General features: G+C 50.2%; 1 protein-coding gene across 4 annotated transcripts in view; it reads right to left on the reverse strand.

Moving 5' to 3' along the window:
• Positions 1–12,307, reverse strand: part of Hmgcr (HMG coenzyme A reductase) — a 77,236-nt gene that overhangs the window by 15,448 nt on the left and 49,481 nt on the right. For all 4 annotated transcript variants that reach the window (XM_077653357.1, XM_077653355.1, XM_077653354.1 and 1 more), the window contains exons 2-7: positions 6,575–6,764; positions 4,557–4,668; positions 3,947–4,034; positions 771–855; positions 344–449; positions 80–186 (exon numbers count right to left, since the gene is read on the reverse strand). In XM_077653357.1, the coding sequence (XP_077509483.1) occupies positions 80–186; positions 344–449; positions 771–855; positions 3,947–4,034; positions 4,557–4,668; positions 6,575–6,739 (663 nt within the window). In that variant the 5' untranslated portion in view covers positions 6,740–6,764. The remainder of the gene's footprint in view (positions 1–79; positions 187–343; positions 450–770; positions 856–3,946; positions 4,035–4,556; positions 4,669–6,574; positions 6,765–12,307) is intronic.

The raw sequence follows: 12,307 nt of genomic DNA on the forward strand, positions 1-12,307 counted from the left end.
ACCTACCGGTTCTCATTAGGTTTTAAAGTGTAGGTCGCAACCTAGTGCACAATTTATTAGTCACAGCACTGTCTCTCACCTCTAGGACCAGAGATAAACAAGCTGGGAAAAATGTCATGAAGACAACGTAGTTGACCAATGCTGACATGCAGGCAAAACAACAGAGCTCTTCCAGCCGCTTCACACCTGCGGAAGACAAAGAAATTTCAGACTCTCAGACTCCTGAACAGCATTTTGTGCCTCATTTTGTTCAGCACTGTTGATGACACACGAGCAAAGTGTGAATATGTACACTGCGCGATATGAAACTGCGAGAAAGCTGCTTACTGAGATAGGTACCCACCTGACAGGGTGCCAACACCAATCACCAACGTCTCAACAATGGTGTCCAGAGTGATGGTAGGACCAAGCACAGCCATCCCACGGGCTATGTTCTCTCGCACCTCCTCCTGTACAAATACAAACCACACAGTCCGTGGCACTTTACTTCCACTTAATATTTTCCTGCATCAAGATGCACTGCCATGGGATAGCACCAAAATGGCTGCTTTCTGGAGAAAAGAAAGCTAAACTACGAGCACTGAAGAGACAAAAATAAGCACAAGCTATGAAAAATCAGTTATATGATTGCAAATTTATCTCAAAATTTGGACTTTCAGAGTTTTCAAATAAATGCACATGGATGCATATTTTGCCTGCAAAAATTTTTTGAATTTGATAAATTTATCACAAAATTCCAAGCCCCATCCTAAAAGGCATGCTTCACATACCTGTGAGCTGGAGCTGAGGGCAAACTGGGCCAAAAGACCAGCTTTGGATAGGTCAATAAGAAGCAAGAAGAATGGCAGCGCCTCTCTGCAATGAAAACATTTATGGGAACGTATGAATAATCTAAATTTTTCGATATCAAATTGAATATCCTCCTATTCAATTTGCTGCACAAACATAATATGTAGTGCACATTATACCTCGTTGATACGGTTTTAGAAAAAATTGCAGAAAAACGTACTATCTGAGAAAAAATATGATCCAAATCGCCCAATTTTGAAAAATGTTAATGCTGAATGAGGTACAAAGACATTTATTGACTATTTCTCTTCATTAAAATGTTGATCAGCATTTTTCAGAGATTAGCCTTTGAGCAGACCATTTTCTAGTGCTCACAGAATTCAGTACGCGTTTGCGTTGCCTTAACAGTGGAAGGAACTTCACAACGCAAACGGTCCTCCGGCAGCAATGGCTAAATTAACTAAAATCTCTTCCTCGTCATTTTCGAATGCTACGCCCCTTTGCACCTAAGTGCTGCGGGGAAGCCACCGCAACGGCTGATTGTCGTAGCGTTTTTGCTTTTTATGCTGCATTCCCCAGACTCGACCCGCAACTAAAATCCCATCGCTTTAGTTGATAACTGCTTCGCCCCCTTGCCCCTACACCGCGACAAAATCTCAGCCTTTCTCTTCATGTCGCATCCCCGCAAGAACGGCTCTCTCGAATGCTAGCGCGCCATTTTTATTTTGTTGGTGGTGGTGCTTCGCCCCTATGTACTACGGCACTGCAGAGAAGCCACCACAATGAGTGACTGCCGCTGCATTTTAGCTCTTCTAATCGCGTGCCTTCATGCTCGGCCCACTTAGGTCCTCAAGTTCGGCCTCGTCAACCGCCCTTGTTTGCACATGGGCGGTTGGTGAATAAACGTATTATACAACCACAATTTGTCAAACTGTGGACGTAGTAGCCGAGAAATCGTGTTATCCGGGAACGTATTAACTGGGGAAAATAGTGCACAACTCCATAAGACATTTTTAATGTCCGCGATTTTGAACGCACGAACCAGGAAATCGTTTTAACCGGGAACGTATCAACGAGATTTTACTGTATTCCAATACGTTTTAAAGTAATCGCTTAGTTTCCAAATAATTCCCCAAAGAAACGTAGTAGTTTTCGGCGCCAATCGCTCTGAAAATAGCGCTAGCTATGGACGTTTAGCTACGCAGGCAGGTCTGTTCCGCACCACAACACGGTTTGTTTGTGTGGCACGGTTCATAGTGCTCATAAGACAGCCTCCAAGATTGGGCGCTGCAGCAGGAGTTACAGCCAGGTTCAGCTAACCTCACTGCAATGGCCTGAGGCCATGACTCATTGCCAGCCTCTCGTCTACTGAGATGTGATACTAGAGTTCATCCTCTGCTTTCAGCAGTAACAAATGGTAATTTTCCTACGCATGTGCGTATCACATGGCGGCCAGATAGTAAACATGCTGACTCTGTGTCACGTACCCCTATTGGATACCAGTGACGGGTCTTCTGGCAGCTCTAGCTGTAGCTCCATGAGTTACAGACGCCTCTGGCCATGAGGTACAGTGATGATTTAGCGACCCTCTGGCCACGAGGTCCAACGACGACTCTCCACGTCGACCGCCGGGCGTCATATTCGCAGTTTCCCTTGTTTTTAACCTCGCCTCTCGAGTTAGCCGTGGAGTATACGAGCCAGTCGTCATTCCCGCTTCCATATATCGCGCCCGTTTCCAGGGTGGCAGCGGCGAAGCGACGCGTCCGCGCCAGAACGAGGGCAAAAAAATAAAACGGTTCGCGCAGTCGTGGAAAAAAACAGCTGCAGCGTGTGAAGGAAGGAAAGCGCCCGTCGAGGAAACGCGACCGCGGTAAACGGCGGCGAAGAAGCGGCTACGGCGGCCTCCTCCTCGTCTCGGGGGAGCGAGTGCCCCCTGCTGCTCCAGTATTCGCTCCCCCTCCATGGGCCTTCCTGGGGCCACTTGCACAAATCTCTTTAGTCCAGGCTGGTCGCGCTTGGGTACAATGTAAAAACTCTGCTCGGACTCGGCGGAGGCGGCGGCCAGCGCTGAAAGGTATGCTGGGAGCCGCCGCACCGGAGGGATAATCGCTGGCGGGGCAAGGTCGCGGGCGAGCCCTTGACGTCGCCGGCGACGCCCAGGATGCGCGGAAGTGGAGAGGGGCGGTTTGATGACCGCACCGTACCATCTTCTCTCTTTATCTCATTTACACCTGGCTATAGTCGGATACAACTCAAGAATGAAGCCGCAAATGTCCCTCAAAGGTGACCCCCCAGCCAATGGCGTCGCGGTTAATCCGATCTCACGGAGGCACCTGCCAGAGATCTGCGACTTCGCTCTAGGAAATTAACTGCGACGTCATGAGAACCGATCGACGCAATTGGCTGGAGGGCCTCCGTGAAATCGCAGCTTAGTTCTTAAGTTGCACTAGACTTATGCACCTTTGCGATAAGGGCTGCGTGGGCGTCGCCATGTTTCTGGCAGGACTGTTGCGTGGACCTGACGTAAGCACACTGGAAGTAGCAGCGGAGCGGATTTGCGACAGCCCAAAGCGGAGGCGATTCGGCATCCTCCTCACCTGATGGGAAGGTCTACAGTACACGAGGAGAAACCGCGGTTTACCATACAAAAAAAAAAACGCTTTTCTGAATTCGATGATAGTGACGATGACGAATTTTAATGGCGCAAGGGCAACTTGCCCAAACAGCGCCACGGCACAAGGTGCTCGTTTGCTCAGCGCATGGTGGGGCTAAGCCCACCGGGTAGGCTTAGCGCACTAATCAGCGTAAGTTGTTATAGCTTTGCTTAAGCCATTTAGCACTGCATTTGGCCGTGGAATCTACATCATGCAATCTACACACCTAAAAGGACGGGTTTCCGCCGTTTGGAATTTAACGGTGGTATAACAAAGCCTCCGGGATCCGCGACGAAATTCGGTGTCGGCGCAGACAGCCTACTTGCGAAATCGGCCGCTGATGGCAACACTTGTATTTAGGCTTTTGCTCTTTTTCTAGTTTATAACAGCTCCGTTTCCGGTGGCAGTGGCCTCTTTGTCGTTAGAACGCCGTACTCTATCGATACAGGCCAACTTCAGTTTACCCCCCGTGCCCCAATTTATCCCAAGCGGGAGCTACTCACTTGAGTTCTGACAGGTCGCCTTCCAGGAGATTCACCACACTGCTGCTGAAGACGAAGCTGGAGAAAATTGTGAAAATGGTTGCTATTCCTGAAAATGAACGGGGGGGGGGACAAGAAAAGGAAGAACCATTGAATGATATATAGTGAACCCACATTGCTAATACAATTCGTCGAATATGACGAAAATAAAACAAAAATAAAAGTGTCCGAAACGCGCGGCTCACGGCTTATAAAACATGCAGGTACGCAACTCCTGCTTGGCTATCTGGACTAGACTTTGGTATTCCGCCCGAAAATATTGCTACGGGCAAATACTATTTACATTTATTTAGAAGCATTGGGGGTTAGAATGGAGAGTTCCTATCAGGGAGCACCAACACGAACAGGGAGCCACATTTACCTCCTCTTCTTCGTTCGTCCTTTTACGCTAGAGGCCACTTCGTCGTGACAATATACACAGATCGCCGTTCCTCGCATTTACATTAATCGCTACCGGCTCCAAAGACAGTTTTTGATGCTGAACTATGCCGTCCACGGAGTAATATCGAAGACTGATCCCGGCCATAAAAATTTTTGCCGGGTATTGCAAACATGCCGCCGAAATGCTCACCTATGAGGTACTTGGAGCCCAGCTTGTAGAGCACCCGGAACTGGTGGTACACGTACAGCAGGGCCATGCAGCGCGTCACGGTCATCACGACCACATCCATGCCTTTGTCCTCCTGAGGCGCGAGACGACGCGCGATATCGTTACAACACAGACGTATAGCGGAATCAAACACGAATGCCGGCCGGGCCATAAACGCAATCTTACTGCTTACTCTGGGAATAAACACAGAGTGAACAAGGCAGGGGGAATCATCAGGAAGCTTGCCGAGCTCCCTGCAGCTTCCATCTCCGTTGTTCACTTTGTGTTTGCAAAACCCCCTCTCCATGCCCTCGCCCTACCATACACTCTGGGAGTAACGCATAATAACAAAATAACGATTAGCCTCGAAACAAAGCTGAGCCGACAGGCTTCTGACCCAGGTTAGGCTGTACCAGCAGCGTCAACTTAGCTGAAGCTGTAATAATGGCAGCTGCAAAGTAATCAAAAGTAGCTCAGAAGAGAAAATAAAAACGAACTGCAGAGCCAGTCGGACTTAATGGAAAGGGTCTCCACATTAGCACATGTCAGCGCGGGCAGTCAACTGCAGACAGAGGAGAAGACACGCTAGTCAGCTCACGACCAGCGGGAAGGCCGCTTCGTAATGCACCTGTGGATGTATACGGAAGACCTCATGCAGCTGTGCTTTCGCATGTGTTAGCCTAACACAGCCCAAGCCGTCACACAAACAAAATTACGTTTCATGAGTCGTTTTCTGTTCTATATTATCCTTCCAGTTTCAACTAGATAACAGCGGCAGCGTAAACGCTAGCGGATTCGCCACCTGCAAGAAGCAAGCTCCGACTAATAGAGGGCATTCACGTGAAGTCACGGGCACCATTTCGTCGTCCAGCGCGTAGCTTCAGCAGTGCAAGCCGGAGCAGGAGGCGACAATCCCATTAGACAAGTCCGCGGCCTTTCGCAGCGCTCCAGAGGCAACAAAATGGCGGCCGCTGTGACGTGAGTTAACCCTCCCTACAGACGATGACCCCAAATCTATAGCGTTCCTCTTCAACCCGTTTAGGTGTACAGACACCTCCAAATAGCGAATGCCGCCGACAGTGGCCGTTTTCGGAGCTGCACGGGACGGTTAGAATTAAATCCTGAATGATTATATGCAGATCTGGTCACTGCTGAAGCCTCATGCATCGCCGGTTTCGCGCTGGCGACCGACGTTCGTTGGTTTTTCGCTTTCTGTCGTGTCGTGTCGTTTTGGCTTCGAGTCGACGCACTGGCCGGTCGGAACATCAATCCATGGAGAAGCTCAACCATTCCTGGGCTCGTCGGTTACGCGCACTGTTTGGCAACACGTACAGGTGCCCGCAAAAGTTTTCGGAACACGAAAATTGATTGGTTTATGGGGGTTCAACGTTCCAAAGCGACTCAGGCTATGAGAGACGCCGTAGTGAAGGGCTCCGGAAATTTCGACCACCTGGAGTTCTTTAACGTGCACTGACATCGCACAGCACACGGGCCTCTAGAAATTTGACACAAAGCCTAATTATTGCACAGCACAAGCATGCAGCCATGATCTGAAGGGTGCGCTTTGTAGTTCGTTGCGCGACCTGCACAGTGCACCACTCAGTGCTTGGCTGCGCTTCTAGCTAGCGAGGAAATTGACATTTTTCGTGATTTCGGCGTTCCGAAAACATTTGTAGGCACCTGTAAGTGGCTGCTCGTTTCTGAAACACCGGCGCGTCCTGTACAGTAATTTGATGCCTTCGGATTAACTGCAGAGAATCGGCACACGAGGTGCACGTGCAGTGCTCTATATGACTCGTTTTGCATGGCCAGCATTCCAAATCTTTCTGAAGTGAAAGGAATTAAGTTTTGTCTAGGCCCATCGTTCTTCAATGGGCCTCAAAAGAGACTGTCCTACGTGCCCCAGAATCAAAGCCCGTAGACTGTGCCTTTTTTCCTTTCGGCATAAGAGAGTGGAGGTGCGGGGTTTTAGAGGGGCGTACACGAGAGAGAGAGCGTACCTCCTTCATCTGGCAGTGAGGCGACCATCCGCACAGCTTGCTGCCGGCGAGGAAGGCGGAGCCCATGGAAAGCAGGCAGATGGTGAGCGTGAGGAAGCCCACGATCACCTCCCACGGGTGCGACGCGCACACGCGCCCGTGCGCGTAGAACAGCCGCGCCAGCATCGCCCCCGGGCTGCAGCGCTGGGCCCTGCAGGGTGGAGGAAGAAGGGCAGCACACGTGTGAGTCGCCACCTCGCAACGCGTTCTTCTTTCGCTACATTTTCCGGGAAGCGCGCATTCGCTATGCACGGCACAAACCACACAGCTTTAAAGAAACAATGGGGGGGCACACACGAGGAGACACCGTCACCAACCTTCAGACTCGCTGAAACGGGTTCCTCCAGTGTACGTGTGCAAGCTCGCTATGCCATAAAAGGCGGCGCTAGGAGGACAATTTTTATTTTTTTTTCCTGACTACCCACCACCTAACGGAAATCTACGCGTGTACACAGTCCAAGCATTACGCGCACCCACCGGCGACTTCAACACTGAGACTCCCGCTTGTCATGAAGCCGGATGGAGTCCGGGAGGAGGTTGAACACAAAAAAAAAAAACACGCAGAGTCATGCGCGGAACAACCACGCACCGGTATGCGCGAAACACCGCGCAGGTGAAGGGCCTCATCGGCACAACAGCCAGCAGTGGGAAATAAAGAGTAAGATGCGCGCTAAGCGAAGAACAGTGCTACAGCCCGTTGGCCAAGCAGAGGGTGCAAAAAGAAAGTCAATAGATATTAGTTACGCTCGTGTCCGAAACACTCACCACAGAAGCGTACGGTTCCACAGTCCTGCAGTGGCTAGGCCCAATAGCATACGCATGCCTCGCGGTTCGTTACAGCGCGACCACCAACGACGTCAACGGAGGCCGAGCTGCGCGGACACCAGCGATGCGTCGCCCGTATGCAGTCAGCGTTTCAACCAACAGGCATAAACCACACCCAGGGCTGCGACACACTGCCAGTAACAGCTGGTTCGGCGGTCAGTAACCCGCTTAGCTACGCCTGCCCGTTCTCCTCTAGATCGCAGTCAGTGCGTGTCTCAGCGTAACTGACATTTTTTTTTTTCTTTTCGCGCCTCGTTTCTGGCTGCGTGGGAGCGTGGGCTGGAGGACGTTCAGGTGACGTCGACTACTCTACGTCGTTGTAGGTTGTACGTAACTGCGATAGTTGGTCTCTCTTCTGCTTCTAACAGGAAAGCATGACCGAAACGCAGTAAAGGACGTCGAAACAGCGCGCGCCAATGTCACAGACTCACAGCTGCCAGCAAAGATGTACAAGGCACGAAGGGTCACCTAAAGGAAAGAAGGAAGAAAGGAAGGAAGGAAGGAAAAAGAAAGAAAGAAAGAAAGAAAGAAAGAAAGAAAGAAAGAAAGAAAGAAAGAAAGAAAGGAAGAAAGAAAGAAAGAAAGGAAGTCGTCCCAACAGGTGGCGTCGCGCTCATTGCCGCAAGTACTACTGCAAGACCAGCGACATCCAGTACTTACTGAATGTAACTACAGCCAGCGCTACAGGAGAGCGTGTCGCGTTCTAGCCTCCAGTGCGGCATAGCGAACGTCATCCGAAATGGCCAGCGGGCTCCCACTGACGAATGCGGAGCCGGGCTCGTTCTGGGGGCGAGCACACCGAGCAGGGGGACACGTGGCGCGAAGGCGAACGAAGCTACATACAGTTGTGGTCGGTCACACGTACGAAGACGGGACTGTGAAGTTCGGTGAACTTTCCGTGGCGCCAGCCGGTATTGTGTTGGCGAGGAATGCCACACCAGTGAAGTCACAGAGCGAGGCCCGATGGGGACTCGGCGGCGGCTGTATTGTGATAAGCGCGTCGCCAACAAAGGGACCCGTCCCGTCCCTGCTTCCCCTTCTTGCAGCGGATGACTTTGTGTCCTTCGCGCCGTCACGGGAATAAACTTTTTCGAAGAAACTTGGACAGGTACGGCGCGCGAAGCCAAGGGGTTGCGGGGGCTCCCGGTATGCGGGAGAGGCGCCTGGCATCAAGTGACCATGAAGCGCATTCTTCCCTTGACGACTGCCTTTTTTTTTCTGTAAAGAACTTGAGTGATGGTCTCTTCGGCATACGTTTGCCTCGCATGCACGTGTGCGAAAGCAAACATGACAACGTTAGGAATGTAGTAACTGCTGTGCCGTGGGTGCCATGGAAAATGGTAGTCGTGTATGTGCTGTTTGTGAGCTTGGTTGCAACCTCTCCTTTCCCAAGAGTTTGGCTGGTCGAGGAAACTGCAGTTTTGGCTTTCCTTTCCCCGATCAATCAATCAATATTCTATTAATCAATATTCTCTCTCCAATCTGCGATTAGTTGGCGCAAACCTTATTTTCCTCTCCCTAACCACTGATTGGTGAGGAGGGTCACGTTACATTATGGGTTGGTGGCCCCGCTAAGGGCGGAGACAGGGGTTAAAATTGTAAGCGCTCTGGGTTGAACCAGGGCTGAATTCGTCTGATCAACGGTTTAGTCATGTTCTAAATAGTTTTCTCTTTGTTCGTTTCTTCTCGTTTTAATTATGTTGTAAATAAATAGTTAACCTCCTTTCCTCGAGTAACGTGAATGTTTGCGAGTTAGAACCACCGGGTCATCAAGAAACCCCGATTCCATCATCAACAAGGTGTTTCCTCTCATCGCCACCTGAAGGGGATTGCAACTGGCGCAGTCTGAGAGGGGAAACTCAACTGGGACCTTCCGCCGAAGAAGAATGAAGCTTTGCTGCCTCTTCCACGGCCGAACACGCCTCGGGGCCACACCTCTTGAGGACACGTATTCGTCGAGGACCGCAACCATGTCCTCGCATTGAAGCGGTGGCTATGCACGAGCTCTGCCCTCGCGCGAAACGGTTCCAATCGTGGCCAGGGGCGCCTCATACAGTCAACCTTTACCTTGGGGTTTCGGTGGCCACCATATAGGGTGATTAATCACACGGCGCGAAACCTAACGAAGTTGTGCCTTGGAACACTTTCTGCGCCAACGGAAATGAAATTAATTGGAAAACGCAGTCCGATCAGCTCCCGCTGAATCTGCACGCAGCAGAAAGTATTTCGTTCAGGTGACCCACCAGAGATGCTGGCGATGCGATGGCCAAGGTCGCTGATAAGGATGATAGAAAGGACTCAGAACGCGCTGTTGTGCTATTACCACCTCGTCTTAATTAGTCTGAAAAAGCCATCCAAGCGTGACTGGCCACTTAAAAAGTACATGATTAGATAGCGATAACGAAGATAGCCCCTTCGGTGCATTTCTTCCGTTTACATACGAGGGCTAAAAAAAGTGGAAACTTTCCGAAAAATTTTCTCCACGAAAGCTGACGGGCAGGTAACCTCGAGCACCAGTCCTTAAGTGCATTCTGCGTTCAAAAATGAATCGGCGTGCGCACTGTGTTCGCGTATGGAGCAACTACGGCCCGGTGAACGTGCCAAGAAGGTTGCAACAGGAACTGTCTCGCTCTCCACAAACGGAGTAAGTCAACTGCACTTCGGAAACCCTCGGAAAGGAAGTGTCTGCGCAAAAACTCCCATTATTATCTGAGTACGCTATCTCACTGCAAGTCCAGGAACACGTATTCGTGTTAAAACAAAAAGAAAAAAAAACACGCACAATTTCTCTTTGTCTTTCCTTGACACCCGCGCGCCCTCATCCCCGCACACACACTTGCGCTGGCAGATGTAAAACAACAAAGTGTAAGATCATGCAAATCACAGCAGCATGCGCTCTCATCAGAGTGCGGAACACTCTGAAACCCGTGCGGATGAATGTAATGATTTTGGCATTTGCTTCAAAGGAAGAAAGTGTTTCTCTGCGGCCAGCGAGGTATTCAGCGTATCACTATTCCTCTGTAAATATAAAGGGCATGAACAGGCTCGCAATTGTAAACCCTTTAGCGGCATTGGTCTCTATTGTTTTTATCTATGACCGCCCTTGTTTTCCACGTTCGCAGCAAAAATGAGCCCAATTACATCTGGAGACCAGAAAACACTGACCCAGCCACCAGACTTTCCGATCTGTTACAGAAAGCTTGAAGCGACGGAAACGATCCGGAGTTCTCGGGCTCGAACCCGACCGCGGCGGCTGCGTTTTTATGGAGGAAAAACGCTAAGGCGCCCGTGTGCTGTGCGATGTCAGTGCACGTTGAAGATCCCCAGGTGGTCGAAATTATTCCGGAGCCCTCCACTACGGGCACCTTCTCTTCCTTTCTTCTTTCAATCCCTCCTTTATCCCTTCCCTTACGGCGCGGTTCGGGTGTCCAACGATATATGAGACATATACTGCGCCATTTCCTTTCCCCAAAGACCAATTATTATTATGAACGATGCCCCTGGAAGGCGCCAAACTTTTCCGCTTGTCGATCTCTTATAGAAAGCAGAAACGGAGACTCGTCGTTCGGTCGATGCACCCTGTTTACAACGCAACGCTAAGCAACAGGTCCCCGACAGAGAGGCTATACCATAGGAGTTGCGCTGCCAAATATGATCCCTGTCAATGTTCGTTAGCCTTAGATAAGAAATTTTTGCACCGTCATCCTCGGGTGGCCTGAGCGAAATGTTCTGTGCAGGCAGTTTTACTGAGCGACACTTCAAGACCTAGGCACGTTTTGCCAAAGAAAAAAGAAACAAGAAATAAAAATCTTCCCGCTTAATCAGTTTTTCTTCTTGGCTGCAACGTTTCCCCGAAAGTAAAAGAGTTACAAATTGTGTCAATTACCGCTTTACGAGCCAAATCCTAAACTACGTTCTCTTCAGGGATTCCTACAGAGCGCTTTTTTATTTTATGATGCGGAAAGGAAACAACCGCACTAAACGAAGCTCGCCAGAGTGAAAGTGGAGAGGGTGACGTTTGCTTTTGCTGCATTCTCGTTATGCCTACGCTTTTACTACTACCAGCTGCAGACCTGCGCGGAGATTGATCAAGAGGAACCGCCATGCTTCCCTGCTATCCACTACACCGTTTAGTACTTCTCAAAGCTATACTGCTACGTCCGCACGAACACATGAAAACTCTCGGCACGTATTCCCTTCAAAGGCAATGCAAAAAAAATTAAAAAATCATGAAAACAAGAACCGCATACATGTAGGCCGCTTGCTTGTCCCCCCCCCCCCCCCCCCCTTCCCAGAATGGAAGCCTGCATAAAACGGCTAACTCGATTTAGACCAGATTGCACGTGGTACGACATGTGTCGCAGTCAAGTGGCGACGCGAATCAGACGCACAGCGACATGCTGCTGTTAGGAATAGAACGTAAATATGTTAAACGTGAGGCGCTGATGCATGCCTCAAGCCCTCTCTCAAGAGGAAAGTACACAACAGCTGTATCTTACAGGAACTCACCTATGTATGGGGACAGAAACGTGGAGGTTAACGAAAAGAGTTCAGCTCAAGTTAAGGACAACGCAGCGAGGCCATGGAAAGAAAAATGACAAGTGCAACCTTAAGAGACCGGAAGCGGGCAGAGTGGGTGAGGGAACAAACGCGGGTTAATGGCATCCTAGTCGAAATCAAGAGGAAGAAATGGCTTGGGCAGGGGATGTAACGCGAAGGCATGCAGGATAACCGCTGGTCCTTAAGGGTAACGGTGTGGATTCCAAGAGAAGGCAAGTGTAGCAGAGGCGCGGCAGAAAGTTAGGTGGGCGGATGAGATGAAGTTCGCGGGGATAGGGTGGTCGCAGCTGTCAATTAAAGCACAGGATT

This window comes from Amblyomma americanum, chromosome 2, assembly GCF_052857255.1.
Source record: "Amblyomma americanum isolate KBUSLIRL-KWMA chromosome 2, ASM5285725v1, whole genome shotgun sequence".
NCBI lineage: Eukaryota > Metazoa > Arthropoda > Arachnida > Ixodida > Ixodidae > Amblyomma > Amblyomma americanum.